This window comes from Mirounga leonina, unplaced genomic scaffold (genome assembly GCF_011800145.1).
Source record: "Mirounga leonina isolate KUSES-001 unplaced genomic scaffold, KU_Mleo_1.0 Mir_94, whole genome shotgun sequence".
NCBI lineage: Eukaryota > Metazoa > Chordata > Mammalia > Carnivora > Phocidae > Mirounga > Mirounga leonina.
Genome location: NW_023270855.1, coordinates 3582232 through 3604000, shown reverse-complemented (window position 1 = coordinate 3604000; position 21769 = coordinate 3582232). Strand labels below are relative to the sequence as shown.

Genomic DNA, 21769 nt, shown 5'->3' with positions numbered 1-21769 from the left:
CTGAGCACCCCCTCCAACCTTGCAGGTGCACCCTTTGCTCCCGGGCATGTCGACCATCATGATCCATGACCTGTGCCTTGCCTTCCCGGCCCCGGCAAAGGCTGACGTGTACGTCTCAGACATTCAGGAGCTCTACGTCCGCGTGGTTGATAAGGTCAGTAACAGTTCCTAATAGGGCCCCTCACTGCTGGTTCACAGAGACGGGGGAGTGGTGAGGTGTGAGAGTTATTTTCCTCATGCCCTTTGCTCTTTCTCCTGGTTTCTGAGCCCCTGTACCCGGCTCCTGAGTTGCTTCGAGCTTCTAGTGCTATCTCGCCTCCGTCCCTCCTTGGGCACGATGTGGAGCAACCTTTGTGTTTAGACTTTTTTATGCCAGTTGACATCAGGAAAGCTCAGCTGTAAATCCTGCCCGAAGTTGTCTCCTCCTTAGCCCCAACTTGGGAATTCCTGTCCTCTAGCTGGTGTATGTTACTAACCGACACTAAGCAAGGCACACAACTTGCTGATGGTGAATTTTCCCCCGATATGTGGGTTTTGGATTCTTGGGAATCTTAGTGGCAAATGAGTAAAATGCACTAATGCCAAGTGCTTTTGGAAAAGGAATACATGATAGAATCTTTAATTCTTTAATGCAAATAGGGAATTTTTATTGCTCCAAATACCTAAAGGAGCTGCAGCTAGGCTTACAGAGGGTTGCTATCAGGTTCCTAGTTTCCTGACTGGAGAGAACAGTTAGTAATTAAAAGGGGAATGTTTGAGCAGCTTAGAGTACTTGAAAAGCCAATATTCTCTTCCACAGCCTCAGATATTCCTTCTGTGGTCCTATTTCCTGATCAGACTTCTGTTTCTTCACTAAGCATTTCTGACGCTTCGTATCCCAAGGTTCTTACTGTATGTATTATATATACTACCAGGTGTGAGCTATTTGGTCAGTGAGCACTTATTGAACTCCTACTGTATGCTGTTCTGGCTGCATCTTATCACTCTAGATTCTTAGCTCTTTAAGAGTGGGGAGTATAATTTATGTGTCTGAGTATCCCCAAAGCCCCTTGTATACAGGAAGCACTTAAGTGATATTCATTTGTTGATTGGCCGATTATCTGGAGCTCAACCTGGGTCTGTGGGTTTGAGGTTAACAACGCTTTGGCAGAAAGCCTTGGAGTGCTACCGGTGATAGAATTAGTCACTCAGAGGCTACCCTGAGTCTTTGTCCCCCACGATGTAGGTGGAGATTGGGAAGATGGTCAAGGCATATGTCCGCGTGCTGGACTTTCACAAGAAGCCTTTTCTGGCCAAATACTTTGCCTTCATGGACCTGAAGCTCCGGGCGGCTTCTCAGATCATCACGTTGGTGTGAGTCCTCCCAGGGGGTCCAAGGAAGCCATCTCAGGGACAGCACGGGCAGGTTGAGGGGAGAAGTCCCAGCCCTTCGCTCTGTTCCAGGGCCCTCGATGAAGCCCTTGACAACTACACCGCCACGTTTCGCGTCCATGGCGTGGCCATTGGCCAGACCAGTCTCACTGCAACGGTGACTAATAAAGCTGGACAGCGAATCAACTCGGCCCCACAGCGGATTGAGGTAAATAAAACTGTGCCTCCTCCCACCAGGTGGGATCCATCCAGCCCTCACTGCCTGCGTGCATGGAGTGGGAAGTGTGTCGTTTTTGTGATGGGCTAGGAGTTCTAGGGATCGTCCAGGAAGCTGCCGTGGAGAAACCATATTAAAATCTCTGCCCTGCCATGTCCTCTGACTCAGAGAGAGCTCTCACCAGTCCCAGCAGCAGAGGGAGGGGCCTGAGGTACTTTAATCTCCCTCTGTCGGAGGTGGGGGGCCAGGATGTGGCTCAGAGAAGGGGGGAGCTGCTTGTCACATGGCCGGGGAGTGGCAGAATACTCTTTAAACCCTTAGGTGCTGAGAAGGAGGCAGATTAGGCTCACGTGTAGAAGCTCATCCCGACAGTCGGTCCGAACCAGCCCTCCGAAGCCGTGGGCTTCTGTTGTGGAACCCCCTGAGCAAGCAGGGAGCTCCGGGGTCTCCTGGGGTCATCTCCGTGTGTCACTTGGGATTGTCTTGTGGCATTAGGTTTGCACAGGAGCCTCCCAGTCCTCAGGGGCCAAGGCAGCCATGGCCCCACATTCACATCCAAGTTTCTCCTTAACCCTCCTGCCAGCGTCCTCCATAGGTCTTGTCCACACAGGGGCTGGCAGACTTTATATTAAACTGTTCCGGAGCTGGTGGTTGTGGTTTGTGCTTCTGGATGGAAGGGCTCCTTTCTTCTGGTGAAGAATTCATTTCTGCCTATAAATAGCACAGCCCTACAGAGACTAATCCTTATGCATATGCGCTCACCGTCCGGACTCTTCCTGCTAGGCGGGGGCTGGCAGGAGGATGATGTTGGGCCTTCCGTGCTGCAGAGACAAGGGCATCCTTGTCCCTGCCCCCCCAAAACCCCTCTTTCTTCATCTAAGAAGTTTTGAGAGCATTGAAGAAGAGAACTGTTCTCGAGGGCAATTTATCAGTAGAAATTGGAGAAATGCGATGAAAGGGAGAAAACCTTGAAGGCATTGGAATGTGAACTTTGCTGTGCGTCAGAATCCCCTGGAGGACTTGTTAAAACACAGGTTTCAGGACGCCTCCCCCAGTTCTGATTCCACAGATTGGGGTGGGCTGGAGAATGTGTGTTTCTAATGGTTCTTAGATGACGCTGATACTGCTGGTCAGGGGACCACGCGGTGAGGACCGTGCTGCAAGGGGAAGTTTTATGTGAAGAAGGTGTGTTTATCTTCATGGGGCTTCAGGTCTGGGGAAACGATGCTTGGTTACAAACAGCGGAACATGCCCTTAGGAATCGCAGATCCTCAGGCCCCTGCGCGGGCTGAGATCCTGGGGAGGGGCGCTCAGGCTCCTCCCAAGCTGGCCAGGACCCCAGGCCCTCCCCAGTCGCCTCTCACAGAGGAGGGATGTCCAGGCACCACGTGTCCCTCTCCCTGAAAACATTCAGGGTGAATTCTGCCCAGCCGTGTGAGCTCGGAACACAACGGCCCACTTCTCTCTTGTGTTTCCACACGCAGGTCTTTCCCCCATTTAGGTTGATACCCAGGAAGGTGACACTGATCATCGGAGCCATGATGCAGGTAGGAGCCAAAGGCCACATGCTTGCCCATCCCCAGCCTTGGCCCCTGCCTGGCTCCAGGCATGCCCCCCACCCCACCCCCAGGCGTCAGGAGGCTAAGATGGAGAGCTCGGGGGTGTTGGCACCCTCGCCTCTGAGGGTGAGGCGTGGGGGCTGATTGGGCACTGCTGTTTCTCCCCACTCCAGATCACCTCGGAGGGCGGCCCGCAGCCCCAGTCCAATATCCTCTTCTCCATCAGCAACGAGAGTGTTGCTGTGGTGAACAGCGCGGGGCTGGTGCAGGGGCTGGCCGTCGGCAACGGCACGGTGTCTGGGGTCGTACGGGCTGCGGACGCTGAGACTGGCAAACTCGTCATCGTGTCTCAGGTAATGCGTGTGGGTTGCACTGACCACGTGTGCTTCTGAAGCCTCTAGCGTTGGGGTGCACTGCAGTGGTGCGCTGGTCAGCTGTGATGGTGAGGAGGTCTGTTTACTGGGGTCGGGCTCTGCTCCCAAGGACCCCCTCTCTGAGGGCCCTGCTTCTGCCCTCTGAGTCCACAGCCCATGTGTGCCACCCGCCCCCTCCCAGGGCCAGCCCGGCCGACCTGGGGTCCCCCAAGATCCAGCTCCAGACTGAGTCTCCCTAGCTGCTCCTTAAGGGACAGGGTCTCCAACGCCGTCCCCGCCCTGGGGACGTTCCAGTGCACGATGGTGTCAGCAGCTATGACGGTGGACTCTGCCCTGGGCACTTTACAACCTGCCCCCTTTAGTTCCCTCGGCACCCCTGCCCCCGGGCATTTGCTGCTCACCTGTTTCCTGATGCCAGGCCTAAGGAAGAGCTAGTGGCCCAAGGCTTGGGATGTTCATATGGAAGAGAAAGGATGCTGTTGCCTCCAACATGCTTTGTGGATTGCAGTATGAGTTTCCAGGGGCGTGCATAGCTTGGCTACTGTAAGTGTGGACAGTTGGACACCAGTAGGATTTCAGACCCAGAATTGTATTTCTAGAAAGAAAGGAAAACCTGAATCATGCACTAGTCACTTTTGCTCCACCTGAGGTTAAGTTATCCCCCAAGCCTCTTGGCTGGACTCGGGGACATTTGCAAAGTGCTTTTCTGGATCAGCAGAGATGTTGGAAGGCTCAGCTAGGGGAGCCCTCCCCACAGCAGGGTCTTCTTGCCCCACATCAGCGGCCCTGACTCCAGGCAGGAGAAAGTTGGTTTCTTTTCCTGTGTGTTTTGTTTTTTTGTGTGTGTTTTTTTAAAGATTTTATTTATTTGACAGAGAAAGACAGAGTGAGAGAGGGAACACAAGCAGGGGGAGTAGGAGAGGGAGAAGCAGGCCTCCTGCCGAGCAGGGAACAGGGAGCCTGATGCGGGGCTCGACGTGGGGCTCGATCCCAGGACCCCGGGATCATGACCTGAGCCGAAGGCAGACGCTTAATGACTGAGTCACCCAGGTGCCCGTTTGTTTCTTTTCTTTTTTTTTTTTTTTTTAAGTAGGCTTCACACCCAACGTGGGGCTTGAACTCATGACTTTGAGATCAAGAGTCGCATCCTCCACCGATTGAGCCAGCCAGGCGCCCTGAACATTGGTTTCTAAGTCTGATGGTGCTCCTTGTTTCCCGGGGGTGGGCACCTCGTTGGGCTCCTCACAGGAGATGGGAGATGGTCTCCACGTCCTGAGCAGGCCTCAGAGTGCTTGGGCTCTCCCTGACATCCTGTGACCACAGTGACTTGTGGAAGCATCTCAGGGGAGGTGGCCAGAAATCTGGGCTCTAATGTGACTACGGACAGCCTTTTCAGAACCCCGTTCCCCTGTTCCTTGTCCGGCATCCAGGGCTCCCTGGAAGGAGTCCGTGAGCTCCTCTGAGTTCACCGCATCTGAACACAGGGCACCCAAGGGAGCTGGTGTGTGCATCGTCCTAGAGAAGGGGAGGCTGATGAGTCCTCCTTCCCAAGGCTGACTTTGATCCGACATTGAGTTCATTGATTTACTCCCTTTAGCAGAGTTGTAGTGTCTCTGCTTAAACCACCAAGTCTTTTTGAATCATGGAGGTAGATGCCCTGATTCTGCCTATCGATTTTATAAAGACGGCAAGAAAGCGTTGAGAATGTGAAATCTGTCCTGTGGCATATAGCAGGATTCAGATAGATGTCCTGGAGAATAACATGAAGGACCAAGGAGGCCTTGCTTTTTTTTTTCTTCTTCTAAAGAAAGGACTGTGGCTTCAGGAACTAGTTTATTTTCCTCCTCCTGGGGGCCCAGGTAGCTGAAATGGCAGCTGGCTGCAACTTCGGCCAGAGGGGCAGACAGCCATGCATTTCCCTCCCGGCCACTTCTCTTCCTGGTCTGACCTTGCCGGGCCACCTCTCTCTGTGTGTCTCCCATCTGGCAGGGTGGGAGAGGAGCTGGGGGAAGGTCCTGGTGCCCCTTGGCAGATGGAGAGGCTGTGCCACTGGTCCTAGCCGAAAGCCATCTTCTTGAGCCCAGGCAGGCGGGGGCTCAGCTTGAGGCCCATGTGTCCACAGAGTGTATGGGGTTCTGCTCCGAAGCTCCCAGTTCCATCTGTCCAAACCAGGTCACCGATTCAGCACCCATGGCCGGGGTATGGGCCGGGACTGGCAGAAGGAGACCAGGCAGTTAAAAGGGCAAAGGGAAGGAAGGGAATGGATGTTTATTGAGTACCTACTAAATGCCAGACATTAGCCCAGATCGCAAGACACAGGAGGCGGGCTCAGTATGAGCCAATGCAAATAAGGCTTAAGGGTTTTAGTAGCCTGGGTTCAGCAAGAGCCAGTAGCACTATAAAAAAGCCTAATAAAGTTAATCTTTGTTTTTAAGATTTTTTTTATTCATTTGAGAGGGAGAGAGAGAGAGCATGGGCAGGGGAGAGAGGCAGAGGGAGAAGCAGACTCCCTGCTGAGTTGGCAGCCTGACATGGGGCTCCATCCAGGACCCTGGGATCGTGACCTGAGCCAAAGGCAGATGCCCCTAAAGTTAATCCTTAACCAGATTAATTAGAGTATAGACTTCAGAATGAAAGGATATACAGTCTACTCTAACTAGATTCTGTGTACTGCATTTGTCACAGTACCCTGTTCACTTACAGAGAAACATGCTAGATCTGGGGTTGGGAGAATCTGAAATCCTCTCCTGTGAGGGCCACCCCAAAGAGCAGTCCCCAGTCCCTGCCCCCAAGGCTCTGGACTGCTGACCTGGAGCAGCTGATCAGATAGGCCTCTAGGCTCAGAGGACCAGGCTGGGACCCCCAAGGGAACGGGAAAAACAGTGGCCAGTTCTCTGTGGGGTGAGTCACCCACGGGGCCAGGCTGCCTTGGGAAGAGGAGCATGGTGCTGGGCATCTTGTGAGTGCCTCCTGGCCGCAGGACTCTAAGCTGGCTTCAGCAAGATCCTCCTTCCCTGGAGGGGTCCTGTTGTGAGCCCCTAGTCCCTACCGCAGCCAGCCTGAACCCCAAAGCCCTTTCCCTAGGACCTCGTGGAGGTGGAGGTGCTGCTTCTGCAGGCCGTGAGGATCCGCGCCCCCATCACTCGCATGAGGACGGGGACCCAGGTGAGGCGGGAAGCTCTCCGGCCCCTCCCATCCACACTGGCTGCCTGAGCAGCTTCTCTGCAGACCTCGGGCTCTGAGTCCTGGTTTGGGATGAGGTTGGCAGGGCCATGGCTAGGTCACTGTTCCCTCTCCTGCTCAACAGCTGCTGGTCCATGGGTTCAGCTCCAGCTTTAGGAGCCTTCCCTGTGTTTCCTGCTTTGGGCCCCTCTGTTTTCTCTGGCACAATTACTGAGCAACACCTGTGCCCCCGCCCCCCCCCGGCCGGGTCCACCAGCTTCCCACACCTAGAATAGCACCTGGCACATCACAGGAGCTCACGTTTATATGGCGGGTACTCTGCTCCGTGCTTTCGGTGCAGCAGTTCCTTCAGTGTTCATTAACCCTTGAGGTTGCTTCCCGTGTCATCCCTCTGTTATAGATGAGGATGTGAACACATGTGGAAAGCTTACGGCCTTGGCCCAAGGTCACATGGCTAGTAAGTGATGGAACTGTAAATTGACCCAGGCAGCCTGGCACAGAGTCTTTTCTTGGCTTTTGGCAGTGTCCCTCCACGTGTTTCCCTGGCGGGCACTCAGGAACCTCAAATCCCACCTGTGCCCATTCCCCCATGAGCAGGGACCCCCGGCTGGGTTGAGAAGGAAGAACAGAAGCAGGGACCAACCGCAGGGCAGGATGAGCTGTGCCACTTGGGAGGCTGCAGGCACCCTGGAGCTCTGGTCGGGGGGTCACATCACAAAGAGGGGGTCGGTCAGCTAAGGTGAGACACCGTCCACAGCCCAAGGACTGTGTGCGGAGGGGCCGGTTCTGTCTTTTATTTGATCACTGGCTGTTCTGCCTGCCCTCCCCACACCTGTGCTGGGCCCATCTCTGGTGAGGGAAGGATGGGGCGCAGCTCCCATGGCATGAAGGAGACAGGAAAGGACCCAGGCAGTGGGGAGGTCAGGCAGTGCCCCAGGGCTTTGGGGGGCACTCTCGGCAGGGGGACTCCAGTGGTCACGGGCCTGGATTCTCTCCTGCAGATGCCTGTTTATATCACCGGGATCACCAACAACCAGAACCCTTTCTCCTTTGGCAATGCTGTGCCAGGCCTGACCTTCCACTGGTCTGTCACCAAGCGGGACATCCTGGACATCCGAGGGCGACACCATGAGGTAACTGCCCACCCTGGGCCCCCTTTCTGCCCCCCCATGTGCGCCAGTGTCCGGCGCAGGGAGGGTTCTCCCCATATTTCTGCATGTGGGGTCTGCACCCTCACTCCCAGGCCGGTCCTGGCCCCATTCTTTCTCTCAAGGCTCAGCGGGACACCTCGCAAATGCTGCCACCACACCATCCTCCCTGGTGTCCTTCCTCCACTCCCAGTCCTCTCCTGTCCAGGAATCTGGGCTCCTAGCTCTCCCTCCTTGCAGAGCTTTCCACTCTAAGCATGTACTTGCTAAGCGCTACAGACGGGCTTTGTAGGTAACTGACTTCAGAAGGCAGCAAAAATAACAGCCTTGTGGGGAGGTCACAGAAGTTCCAGAAGATCATAGGGTCTTGGTCAGGGTACCTAGTCTGTAACTTCTGACCTTCTCTCTCAGGTGATGCCTGGCAGCCCTGGGGCTTTTTCCAGATTTACCCCTGAGGGCAAACTCCCCTCCCCTTAGCCCTTCTGAGAGGGACCCTGGCCTTTCCTCAGACCTCAGAGCTGGAAGAGAAGCTACTGACCCCCTCTTCGTGTTGACTGGAGCCCATCTGTGGGAAGGGACTTGGTGTATGTCACCCAGTGAGCCAGTGGGGAAATGGGACAGGGTGCCAGCCCTGGTGACTCCAGTCTGCCACCCCTGGTGGGCCGTAGTCATGCGGGACCCAAGTGGGGGGTGGTTTGGGGATGTTTCTTCTTGCCTTATCTGTGCACAGCAGGGAGGGGGTGATTGGGGAGGGTGGTATCCCCGGGACCAGGTACTTCCCCAGACTGTTCCTTAAGCACAGACATGTCATGTGCTGGGCTTTTCAGGCAAACACTGCCAAGCCTAGCATCCCTCTTGGTTCATCGCCCACTCCACACACTAAAGGCTCTGAGAAGGCCTGCCCAGCTGGGTTGACCCAGCATGACCCACTTGCACCTGTGAACCTCTCCATGCTGCGTGGGTGCTGGGGTTAGCGGGCCCCAGCCAGAGCGGGGAGGCAGCAGGCTTTGAGGACAGGCAGGCAGCTGTCAGGGGTAGAGGGCCCCAAACCCTCCCTGAGAACGTGTTTGGTGTCTGTTCCAGGCTTCACTACGGCTTCCGTCACAGTACAACTTTGCCATGAACGTGCACGGCCGAGTGAAAGGCCGGACCGGGCTGAGGGTGGTGGTCAAGGCTCTGGACCCCACCGCCGGGCAGCTGCATGGCCTCACCAAAGAACTCACCGATGAGATCCAAATCCAGGTAAAGAGCAAGGGGGGCAGAAGCCACCGTTAGAGGGAAAGCAAGTGCTCCCCCCCCCACCCCAGGGTCATTCAGGCCCACATCAGCCCTGCTACCGCCCGTGCACCTGATGACTTCTTGGCCTGCAGGGATCAGGAGTATATAAGGTGCTGTGGGAGCCCAGAGTTGGGGCTGCCCGGGGCCCTCAGGATGGGGGCGGGTGGCCAGCAGGCCAGGTGGAAGGAATGGTGTGTACAAAGTCCTGGCGGTCTGAAATAGCTCAGTGTGATCCCCAAATAGCAGATAATTCTGCACTTAGAGTCTGAGGCACCTTCATAGTAGGAAGAAGCTGGAAAGTCATGAAGCATTCATTGAACTGTGTTTATTTCACAAATACTCAGCACTTAACGGAGGCAGGCTTGCCTTTCACCACTTCCCAGTGTTGTTTCACCTGGGAGGTGTTCCCATGAAGCCAGCAGGGCGCTGCTGCCTGATGATGAGTCTGCGGCCCGAGGGGGTAGGGGTCAAAGTGCCCCTCCAGGTCACGGTGAGTGGGTGGTGGGCCCAGAAAGGCCTGGAGGGCTGTGCTGTGTGGACGGCCTGGCAGACAGTGTGATCTATTGATTCACAGACGGAAACCGAGCCTCAGAGAGGGAGGGGGGCTGCTCAGAACCCCCAGGGGTACACCACTGAGTCAGGACCTAGAGCCCAGCGGTTCTTCTCCCACCTGGGGCTCAGCACCCATGTTTCTCTCTCCAGCCTGCCCTCCTACCTCCCCTGTCCTTCGGGGCCCCTCTCTAAAACTAGGGAAGGGACAAGTTGCTTCTGAAGAGCATTTTTAGCTTCACAGGGCCCTGTTCTACTCATCTGGGACTCAGTAACCTCTGGGTCCCCCTAAATTGCAAAGAAAAACTGAAAGTCGCCCTTAAATATCATGAGAAAGAAACAGATTCAAGCCTCCTCTTCAAGATGAAATAAGCCATTTCTAAACTAGACACTTACCTCGTCAGGGGTAAAGATTTTCAAAGAAAGGAACACCCATTTAGCAACCCCCTCACCTCTGTCTGCATGCATGCATGCACACGCAGACACACAAACATACACAGACTCACAGACACATACACACATGCACATGTACGCACACTGATACAACGCATATATACACGCACATACACACATACGTGGATAAATACAGTTACACAGACCCAAATACAAATATACATTCTTCCCAGTTAAAAATAAAATGAAATCATGTCTGGCGCCTCTCATGAGATTAAAGACGGGGCTTTGTAGCTTTCAAATTCTGTGACCTCACTTGAGTCACTTAACATCTTTGTGCCTCGGTTTCCCTAGCTGACAGCAGCTGGAGGTTTGAGTACATCCGAAACTTCGAGACGCTGGATCTAGCCCACAGATGTATTTGCTTTGGTTCATGCAGTGCTCTGAAACAATTTTTATTTGTTGCCAACATTTAAAAATAGGAAGATGTTGTCTAAAAACCCAGTAGGCAGCTTGTCCTGAAGATGGGGCGTCTTGCCACGTGGCAGAATCAGCAGGCGATGAGAAGCAGCCTCCCCGCAATGGAGCCGGCCCCACACCTCCCCGTGATTGTCCCCCAGGTGGTGAGGCCACGGGTCCGTCACTGTTGACCCTGGTGCTCGCACTGTTGTTTTCCTGACACTTGAGTTAACAGGAAAGTTAGATCGCTCTTACACCCTCCCCTCCCTCTAAAGAGGGGCAAAAAAGCACATGCATTTAAGAAAAACAGGAGGAAACCTATTTGTGGGTGTGTTTCCTGTGCTGTGTGTGTGTGTCCAAGTCAGAACCAGCGAGGCTGCTCCACCCTGGGCACCCCCTGCCTGGTGGAAGGACCCCCTGAAACCAGAACCCCATCTCGCTCCCAGAGATCATTTATCATTCACCATTTAGGAAGTGCCGCTCACGTTGCCACACAAATCCCACAGCATTTTGAGACAGACATGGCAAGGATTATGGTTTTAGACCCATTTTACAGATGAGGAAATCTAGGCTTATGTATATGATCAGAACCCAGCAGTGCTGGGAGGGAAGGGGTTTCCTTGGAAAACCAGGCCCTTCGCATCCAGCCCGTCTGATAAGATCAGAAGCCAGAGGGGGAGCTCAAAGCTGGGTTCAGCATCCAGGCCCGGATGCCAAAGGAGGTCCTCCCAAGGCCCCCTAGAGAAAGGGACTTGGAAGGGCGGTGGGCAATTAGGGTGCTTGTCGGGAGGGGTCTGGAGTTCCCGTAAGAGCTGCGACCCTGGGCTGGGGAGCTGTGGAAGGCCTCGGGGCTCCTGAGAAGTGAGGATCAGATTCGATCTGATTCGCTCCAATACTACCAGGTTTCTCATGGGCCAGCCTGGTCCAATGACATGCCCCGCCCCGCCCTGTGCAGCTCCTGGGAGAGCATGGCGAGAGGGAGGAAGATCAGGGCCAAGGGGCGGATGGGACTTATTCCGAGATGGGCACAGTGAGGAGCAGCTGAGCCAGACCCTGAGCCCTGTAATTTTGTACACTGCCTTCTGTGCCCGTAAAGATCTCCCCACCACGGGAACTTGGGGGGCGGCCCGTGCTCCCTTGTTCCATGAAGCAGCCGCCGTCGGGCTGCGCAAACATGAGCCTGCCGCTTGTTCTCATCACACCTCTGGCCTCTCTTAAAAGTCCACCCTTCACATCCCATCCCCTGACGCCTGGCAGGTGCCCACAAAAGCGTTCCTCCTTTCTGGGCCCCATTGGTCTCACTGCCAGGAGGGGAGCAGGGGCCTGGGCGGGACTCCAGCACATCCCAGAGAGCAAACCTTGCCCTCCATTCCAGGTATTCGAGAAGCTGCTGCTGCTGAACCCTGAAATAGAAGCAGAACAAATATTAATGTCACCCAACTCATTTATAAAGCTTCAGACAAACAGGTACGTGACTCAGCGCTTGTTTGCAGCAGGGCTGAGAAGCTGCGCTCCACATCCGACGACTCATTTGTCAAAGTTGTCAGGAGCCGCGGACGCTTCAAGAGAACTGCGTCTCTCTCGGTGTGAGTGGGTGCGGCTTCTGCATTCCCCTTTCTCTTCCCCATGGATTTCTCCTGCTGTTCCACATCACTGGTCCCCGGGGGTCCATCTTTCCTTCCCTGTCACCTAGAAAGCTTTTAATGCCTACTGCTCAAGTCCGCGACTCCAAAGGGAAAAAAGTACCACCTTGGAAGAGTTAAATTTTCAGATGCCCCTTTGTCTTCAAGACTTGCTGTTCGGTGGGTATCATTCCTGAACCAGCAGCATGGGCATCATCTGGGAGCATGGTAAAATGCAAATTCTGGGCCACAACCCAGACCTGCACTCAGCCAGATCCCCACTCGGTGGGGACGTACATCAGTGTCTGCAAGTATAATTCCTGCCTTGCATTCACGTGGGGTGCCTTTGGTAGCAATGACTTGCATGTGAACTGTGGATTGCAAAGTGGGGGGGCTCTGAGGACCCCAGGGGTACTTGCATGTTGCATGAAACACATACATGTGGTGTTCGTTCAGCCACAGTGTCTAAATGCCAGGCTGTGTGCTAGGCTCCTGGAACAGAGTTGGATGACATTCTGGTGGGGAAGAGAGGAGTACAGCATAAAGGCAACAATCAAACAAGGTATAATGGTTAAGCCATAGCCCAAAGAAGGGCCTTCTGTGCGATGATTTAGGGGAGTCATGTCAGATAGAGATGGTTGAGCTGGGTTTTTTTTTTTTAAGATTTGATTTATTTATTTGAGAGCAAGAGAGCTCGATCATAAGCAGGGGGTAGGGGTAGAGGGAGAAACAGGCACCCCGCTGAGCAGGATGCAGGGCTTGATCCCAGGACCCCAGGACTGTGACCTGAACCGAAGGTAGACACTTAACCGACTGAGACCCCCAGGCGCCCCTTGAGCTGGGTCAGTTCATCCTGAAGGATGAATAGGACTTCTGCAGGTTCCAGGGAAGGGGTAGGTGATGGGGGAGAAAGTTGAAGCAGAGGCAATAATACTTATTTAACGTTGTCTGAGGAGGGTCTGGAGGGCTGCGTGCAAAGAGCAAGGTAAGGGGGCTAGCCCTGGGGGCTGAACACATTTCCTTCCTGTTGTTTCTTTATTATATAATAAATGTGAGAGTATAAAATACTGTAGAATTTGTCTTCTACCCAGTGCAGATCATCAGTAGCTTTACGAACCATTTTCTGAGCAAGTAGCCCATTTTCATCCCGTTCCCTGCCCTTGGAAATAGGACAGGGCAGGACCATTGCTTCCCTTTTTACAGTTGGGGAAACTGAGGCCGAGAGAGGAGACACGAGGTGCTTCAAGGCATGCAGCTGTCTGCGGGGCGTTGGGACTGTGGTCAGGATCTGCCCAACTTCGGGCCCCATCCTCTTTCCGCTGTGCCAGGCTGCCTTCTGTCAGTAAATGGGAAACCGTTTGCCCCAGAAAAGATCTTTTACAGCAAAAGTCCCATGCAAGGGATGAGAGCAGCTTAGCCCTCAGTCTTTTCTCGCAGAAGCAGTGCTCTCCTTGGAACCATCAGTCTTCCACATTAGGTTTCCCATGGGTGGCTGAGGAGGCTGCAGTCAGGCTGCCCACCTGGGTCCTAATGAATAGCAGAGCCAGGATCAGGTTTTTCCTTCTTCCAGGAGCCCTTGGGAAACCCAGATGGCTGCATCTCAGGGCAGGGATGCTGGTCCCCTCACCAAGACCTGCTCCCACGCCACGCTCTGAAAAACTAGTCTGTTTGTTTTCCCAAGGGATGGCGCAGCATCTCTGAGCTACCGCGTCCTGGATGGGCCAGAGAAGGTTCCCGTGGTGCATGTGGACGAGAAAGGCTTCGTGACATCAGGGTCCATGATCGGGACATCCACAATTGAAGTGACTGCCCAAGAGCCTTTCGGGGCCAACCAAACCATCATCTTTGCTGTAAAGGTAGGCTCGTGTTCTCCTCCTTTTGGAGTAATGAAAGCAAGAGCGTTGAGGTAAAAACGTTCCCCTCACAGTTGTAAAATGGATCTATTCACCTTCCAGCTGAGAAATTGTATGGAAGAATTTATTGAAGAATAACTTGGGGGCAAAGGTCCTGGAGGAAAAGCTATAGCATCTTCTGAATGTCAGAGCTGAAGTTCCTTAGAGGTTATTGATTGCAATGGCCTCATTTCACAGAGTGGGAAACTGAGGCCCAGCGAAACCTGTGATTTGCTGGGGCTGGCACCCCCGTGTCCTGACAGGACAGATGGTACCTGGAGCATGGTCGGTGCCCACGAGCAGTGACTGCGTGTGCTAGACACCCAGCGCAGAAATCATTGCATTACGTACGTGGTGACTAACCCATTTTACAGGCAAGGAAACAGACTCCTAGTGGAAGTGAGTCACTCTCGGTGGCTGCGAGGCAGGGTCGGGCCCTAACCCACGTGGGCCTGACTCAGGTTTGTGTGCCGTGGCCTCAGCACAATGCTTACCATGCCCCCCCGCCATTCCGTGCTCCTTTGTGCTAGGGACTTTCTCCTTGGGCGTCCTTGGGTCAGGTCCCCCAGATTTCCCACCTGCACCTCCTCCTAGCCACATCCTGAATCCTGAGTGACAGACGAGATGCGTGACTTCAAGTTTGCGATCCTGCTGGGGTCACAGACCTACTTCCTTAATTAATGCCTTTTTGCTTCAAGGTGGGAACCCTCCACCCTACTCTTTGAGTAAGTAGAAGTGACTCACTGCTCACCCTACTTCAGCAAATATGTATTGAGCACCAGCTGTATACCTGTCACTGCACCCACTGATCTTTATCCCAGAAATTAGGTCTTTTGAGGGGGCGAAAGTTCTGGCCAGGATAGATTTTACTCGGAGTTAAGGGACCAAGGCCTCCATCTCTGGAGCTCGGGTTCCCTCCTCCCCATCCTGCTTTCCCTGGAGCATCTGCAGGCTCCCAGCAGCTCCCAGTTAATGCCTCCTCTGCAGTCCAAATGGGCATTGTTTCCACTTAAAACACCCGGAGAGCCAGGTTTCCCAGAGAAACCAAACATTCAAAGCCCAGGGGATATTTTTGCAAATGTGAATAATGATCTAATTTTTCAAAGCCATGGGTTTTGACTCTTGTAGGTTGGGTTTTTTTTCGCAAGCCCGGCCTGCTGTGTGGGGAGGCAGGAGTCTCATCACTAGGCTGGGACACTCAGGAGACCAAGGCCTTTTCTCTTTCGTGACCCCCGAGTCGATCCAGCTCCCGGTCCTTCCTGAGGGAGGTGACCCGCCTGGGGGCAGATGTCTCGTCCTGGGGAAGCTGGTTCCCAGGGTGGTCACCACCACACCTGCTCACTATCCTCAGGTGTCTCCAGTTTCTTACCTGAGGATCTCCATGAGCCCCGCCCTACACACCCAGAACAAGGAGGCTCTGGCAGCCCTGCCTTTGGGAACGACTGTGACCTTCACGGTCCACTTCCATGACAACTCCGGAGACATCTTCCATGCTCACAACTCGGTCCTCAGCTTTGCAACCAACAGGTAGGCTGTGGGTGACCCTCATTTCCCACTGGAAGGCATTCCTCAGTTGTACCTGGATGGCAACTGGACAGCCTAGTGCCACTGAAAGGAGACTTTGTTACCTGCAGTCGCCAAGAGGAGGGGACGTGCCACACTTCTAGGGCCACAGGGGGAAGCCCTGGGCTTGGCCAGGAGGCAGGAGTGAGGAGAAAGCGGGGCCCAGAGCCTTTATTATCATGTGGCAGGAAGCTATCGGTAATGTGCCCTGTTGGCCAGGAGGCGAGACACAGTGTCGGGGTTGGTTCTTGAAAGGCTTGTGGTAAGACTTGTGTGTGCCTGGGAAAGCCCCCCCCAGGGGAGACGCACATGTTCCAGCGCCCCGGTGCGGGTGAGGAACAATCACTGCCCCTCCTGTGTCTCACTGATGCCTCACTATAGCCTATTTGTCAAGGCTCAGAGAGGTCAAGCCACTTGCCCAGGGTCACACAGCCAGGAAGTGGGTTTGAATACCAGGTCGCATCTGGTTCCACGTACAATTCATTTTGGCTCTTTGGAAATACAGCTGCAGCCACAGGCCTCATGTGAGGCGAGAGGGTGCTCTCCAGAGCAGGAAGAGAGCCGTGGCCTCAGTCTGGGCCTGCTGAAACCTCTGACTGGGTCTGCTGGAACAGTGAGTCTCAAAGCGTGGTCCCCAGACCAGCAGCGCCAGCAGCACCTGGGAGCCCTTAGAAATGCAAGTGCACAGGACCCAACACTCTGTCTTTTAAGGAGGCTTCCAGGCAATTCTAAAGCTTGAGAACTACTGCCCCAGGGGACTGAAGACCAGCTAAAAGCAGGAGAGAGAGGCATCAGGCACAGGAGGAAGGAGGGTCTTGGGCAGGGGTGCTAGGGAGCATGGGGGGCAGAAGATTGTATCCAGGTGTGGGTGTCCGTTGTAAGTTGGCCTCCCCACAGGCCTGCGACAGACTTGTCCCCTGTTGCTCACATACCTGGGGCCAGGCATGGGGGACGTAGCATGGTAGAAGGACCGGGGTTTGGGGTTAGGCCCAGTTCAAGCCCCAGCTCTGCCCTTTGTGGGCCCTTCCTAGGCAAGGCAGCTCACCTCTCCAGGCCTCCGTCTCCACACCTGTTGTGTGGGGAACCTGCCTCGTCCTCAGGGCCATCAACTGAGGCCATAGTCGCAAAGGCCTCTGGCAAACCGTGGAGCTCCGTGCACGTGGTATGGGCTGTGCATCTGTCTGAGACCTAGGCTACCCTGGAGGAAGTGGAGGCGGGTCCTCCCAACCCCTCAGCTACCCCACAGAAGTCCCGCTGGCCTTTTTGTGGTGGGAGCACCTCTCCTGGAGACCAGTCAGGGCTCAGGGGTCAGAAGGCACAGTGGAGGAAAGGGAGGAAGCCAGAGACCCTGCCCCTCAGGCCAGCCAGTCCAGGCCTGGTGTTGACCAAGCACTAACCACGTGCCGGCCACTGGTCTCACTGCTTTATAGCCACCGGTCTGGTTTCACACTTAGGTCAAGCCTGGGACGCGGGTACATTCTCATCCCCATTTTACAGAGGAGGCAGGGGGCAGAGGTCGTGCCTCCTGAGAGCGTCCCAGTTCACTGTTGGGAAGGGATTGGCAAGCGCTTTGTAGGCAAGCGTTTGCCCTCCGGCCTCAGCCTTCCCCTCTGGAACGTGGGGGATATGCGCCGGGCCACCCCAGCTGTGGGCCATGGGCTCCTCCCAGGGAAGAGGAGAGGAGGTCAGGTTCATGTGGCCTGTGGTGGCCCCAGATCTGCAGCAGCTGCTTGGGAAACTTGAGCCAGGGGACGTCTGGGGCCACGGTCAGCAAGAAGCTTCACCGGGCAGGGGACTCAGTGTGTTTCTCCCTCTGAAGTCGTGCGCGCCTTCCCTGAGACTGAGAGCCTGCCTCCCCCTCCTGTGCCTAGAGATGAGTTTGTGCAAATTGGGAAGGGCACCACCAACAACACATGTGTCGTGCGCACCGTCAGCGTCGGCCTGACGCTGCTCAGCGTGTGGGACTCGGAGCACGTGGGCCTCTCCGACTTCGTCCCGCTGCCCGTCCAGCAGGCCATCTCCCCGGAGCTGTCCGGAGCGGTGGTGGTGGGGGACGTCCTCTGTCTGGCCACAGTCCTGGTCGGCCTGGAAGGTAAGAGAGGTGGATACTGGCCGGGGAACCCTTCTGAATCCAGGCAGTCACGAAGATGGGAGCGGGCTCCTGTTGTAAGGGTAAGACAAGCCGAGCTCATCGGAGGTTCAAGAGCAGGCGTCAGAACCCGTGTCCACAGCCCGACACGTGTCCCATCTGGCCCTTTACCGAGCAAGCCTGCCAGCCCTGTGCTCACATAGCACTATTTGGTAGAAGTTTCTGCCACTGCGGAGATACCCTGTATCTACCGTCTAACGCGGGGGGCACTCACAATCCAACCCTGGAAATGTGGCTAATGCGACGAGGAGCTACTTGTTTCATTTGAATGCATTTCGTGGCTAGTGGTTACAGAGTAGGACAGAGTACCTCCGAAAGGAAATGTAAGCAAAGAAGAGCTACTGGGCCCGTTCCACGATTTCCAGATTTCAGCCACTCCCACACCACCTGTATATCGATGACCTACGTTACTTGTTTTGTTTCAGGTTTTCCAAGTGACTCCTTATTTTTTTAATCTAATTAAATTCATTTTGAAAGGAAGTTAACCGCTGCCCTTAAAGAAAAACAAATCTAATGTGCCAGAAATAGAATGTGGTTGTTATTTTGTGGTATATATTCTATAATGTGATTGGCTTTTAACTAAGAAGTACTGTCCAGCACTGGCTCTTGAGCCTGACACCAGCTTTGTTTGACACAGTTGGGGGTGGGCAGGGGCGGTCCTGTGGGGAGGGCCTGCTCCCAGGTCATCCCAGGACAAGGGAATGATCAGGAGATTGCAAGCAGGGAGGCAGTGGAGAGAAAGGAGGGCCAGAGGTTCACTCTGGGCAGGGTGGCAGCTGTGCAGCGAGCAGGTGACCTAGACCTGCAGGTGGCCCCAGGTGGCCACTGCCAGGAGCCGGTGGGGGGTGGGGGAGGGCCAAGCCAGGGTGCCGAGGCCAGTGGGATGGCTTCTACCCTGAGGGTGACGAGTGAGCCCCCAGGGCAGCAGTGTAGAGCATGGGGCTGGGCGGGGCCCCCAGGAGGCTGGCACGGTCACCCAGGGCACAGGGTTTGGCCGCAGTTTCGGATGTGGGAACGGTGAGTGACAGCCAGGGCTTCCTCTCCCAGGCCTCTCTGGAACCTGGAGCTCCTCGGCCAGCAGCGTCCTCCACATCGAGCCCAGGACAGGCGTGGCTGTGGCCCAAGAGGCGGGATCTGTGACGGTTTACTACGAGGTTGCTGGGTACCTGAGGACCTACAAGGAGGTGGGGCTTCGGGGCATACGTGGCTGACCCACTCGGGGTGAAACCCTTAGCTTTCTATACTGAACACCTCCCTTTTCTCGAGAAAAGAAGCGGTAGCAGCTTGCCAGCGGTCAGGATCCAGAGTCAGGAGTCTGGGTTCCGCTGCCTACTGCCTCTGGGATTGGAACAAGCTCCCTTTTCTGCACAGGCCCCCGCCTCCCCACATTCAAAATGGTGCCATGACAGGGGCTGATGTCCTGGGGTGGCTGCCCCCCCCCGCCCCCCGGCTCCCATGCACTCTGGTGGAAGGGCCGGAGCATCCCCCGGGGGCGTCTCCCCAGGAATCTCGGCGTGGGCAGGCCAGCACGGTGATGTGGCGTCACCAGCAAAGTTAAGCCTCCCTGGCAAGTCACCTCTTGACGCTTTCTGGAGGCGAACAAAACCGTTCTCTCTTCTATTTATCTCCAGCTGAGAATGAATCAATGAGCAACGTCTGGCTGTGTTCCAAATGTGCCTCATTTTAGAGCCAGCGTGCACGTGATCGAATCCAGCAGTTTAAGCTAATAGCTCACATATTTAGTGCTGGGGCTGTGCAGTGGGTGAGCCGGTCCCAGAGAGGGGCACCTTGTGACTGATGAAGCTGTGCCCTCCCGGGAGGAGCCGCCAAGAGTGGGCAGGGGCTGGGGCGGTGGGGAGCTGGATGAGAGAGCATGGCATAGGCAAAGGTGTGCCGGGCTCGAGAGCGCAGCCCTGGTGGCCGGAACCTAGGCAGTGGGGGGGAATGGAGGCTGGCATTGCAATCGTGATCCACCCTGGGTTCCAGGTAGTTCTGTGGGGTGGTTAAGCATGTGAGCTCTGGGGCCAGGCTGCCTGGGTTCCCATCCCAGCTGGGCCGCTGAGAGGCTGTGTGGCTTCGGGTAAGTTATTTCCCCTCTCTGTGCCTTGGTTTTCCTGTCTGTAAAATGGACAGAAGAGTGTTGTTAAGGATTAAAGGCGCTCACATATGTGAAACATTTAGAATGGTACTCAGCAAATGTTCAGTAGGTATTAGCTGCAACTGTTACTATTCCAGAGCAAAGAGGTGGAAGCTTATGCCAAACCCAGGAGGGATTCATCAAGGATTTTTTTTTTTTTTTTTTACAGTAGAGAGTGATCTAGATCAGAGGTAAGGTTTAGAACGGGTCCCGGTGCCTGGCAGTCTAAGAGCCCAGAAGAGGGGGAGGAGCTGCAGGGTAGCCAGCCAGGGGGCTGAGGATGGGCCTTCAGCTGGCACTGTTGGGTGGCCAGAAACTAAGGGTGGGTTTGGGGAAGATTAAGGAGGGGGGTCACCAGAGCTTGAAAACCATTTGGAAGTAGGGAATGAGGGAATAAGAGGCTTTGGGGATGACTGCCCCGGGGTCTGGCTTGGATGACAAGGTGGATGTTGGTCCTTCACCCTGACCGGAGGTTGGGGGGGGAGGTTAGGGATGCAGAAGGAGTGGCCAGCGTGGGTGGAAGATGAGTGAGTTGAGACATGGCCAGCTTGATGTGGTTGCAGCTCCTCTATGTGGGGCTGATGGAGAGGCAGCAGGTGTTTCTGGAGCTCCAGGGCAGAAAGCTGGAGATGGGGTGGGGGTCTAAGGACAGAAATGGTTCTGGAAGACCTGAGAGTAGATGGGAACATGCAGAACATACCAGAGCAGGAGGGGAGAGGAGCAAGGCCTTGGGCCCCCTCTGCAAGGTGTGAAGGAGGAGGAAGAGGAACGGGGAAGAAGACGGTAGCATGGTGGTCAGAAGGAGTCCAGGAGAAGATGTGCAGAACTAGGGCCGGGGTGCAGGTGCCTACCAGTGAGTCTGGAGGTGATGGGGCCAGCCTGTGGGCCTGCCTATGCTTCTGTGTCAGCCATGGCCCTGGGAGCTGCGTGGGCTTTGGGGAGGAGTGAGACCCCATCCCGGCTCTTAGGGAGATCACGTTCCTGGGAGGCAGGAAGTGCTGAGTGCCTGCCCAGAGGTGGGTAGACAGACTTCCAGGTAGAGGGGGTGACACAAGCTGGGCCTGCAAGGGGTCCGGCTCTGATGGGGTTAGGCTCTGCAGGGGAGGGTGGAAGCTTAAGGAAGGCACACAACTGGAGGGGTTTGGGTGTGGCCAGTGCAGGATGAGCAAAGGGGATGGGCAGGGAAAAACCTGGGAAGACTTGAGTCTGGGGGAGCCTTCCCTACTCAGGCTGTGTGAGTTGCATTTTAGGGTGATTTATTTTGAATAAATGACAGTAAAGTAAAACAGCGCCTTCGCTCTTTGCCGAAAGACTAATTAACCAAACTGATGAACAGAGAAGTGATGGCAACCTCCACGGGAGCCAAGCTCTGCGCCTCACCCCAAACCGTTGAATGAATTCAGGCCTGCCGTTCAGCTCGTGCTCCGCTGTTCAGGAAAAGCAGCCTGTTCAGCGGGAGAGGGCAAGGCTGCAGAGTCTGACTGGTCCGGGGTCTAACCCCAGCTCCACCACCTCTGGACAGGTCTTCCAGATGTTGAGCCTCAGTTTTGTCCCCTGTGCAATGGGCCATGCCCATAAACAGGCAGCAGGGTGAGGTCAGGAAAATGGCCGGCATGGAGCCCACACGTGATCGGTGCTCAGTGTAGCTGCCTCGGCTCCCTCCCCAGATAGTGATTGGTGTCCCTCAAAGGATCGTAGCCCGTTCCGTCCGCCCAGGCCAGACCAGCTTCCCGGAGGCCTCCAAGGTGACTGTCACCGTGGGAGACAGAAGCTCTAACCTGAGAGGTAGAGAGTGAGGGGCTTGCTTGGTCTGGGGGAGGGGGGGAACTGGGCTCAGGGACTCTGCTGCGGTTTTGTCTGCTTTTCCCACTCAAA

General features: G+C 55.2%; 1 protein-coding gene across 1 annotated transcript in view; it reads left to right on the top strand.

Moving 5' to 3' along the window:
• Positions 1–21769, top strand: part of NUP210 (nucleoporin 210) — a 103420-nt gene that overhangs the window by 73012 nt on the left and 8639 nt on the right. The window contains exons 21-34 of the mRNA XM_034996459.1: positions 26–154; positions 1226–1353; positions 1444–1579; positions 3073–3135; positions 3321–3500; positions 6606–6686; positions 7706–7837; positions 8936–9094; positions 11907–11998; positions 13835–14009; positions 15397–15572; positions 17480–17700; positions 18805–18941; positions 21562–21679. Coding sequence (XP_034852350.1) covers positions 26–154; positions 1226–1353; positions 1444–1579; positions 3073–3135; positions 3321–3500; positions 6606–6686; positions 7706–7837; positions 8936–9094; positions 11907–11998; positions 13835–14009; positions 15397–15572; positions 17480–17700; positions 18805–18941; positions 21562–21679 — 1927 coding nt within the window. The remainder of the gene's footprint in view (positions 1–25; positions 155–1225; positions 1354–1443; positions 1580–3072; positions 3136–3320; positions 3501–6605; positions 6687–7705; positions 7838–8935; positions 9095–11906; positions 11999–13834; positions 14010–15396; positions 15573–17479; positions 17701–18804; positions 18942–21561; positions 21680–21769) is intronic.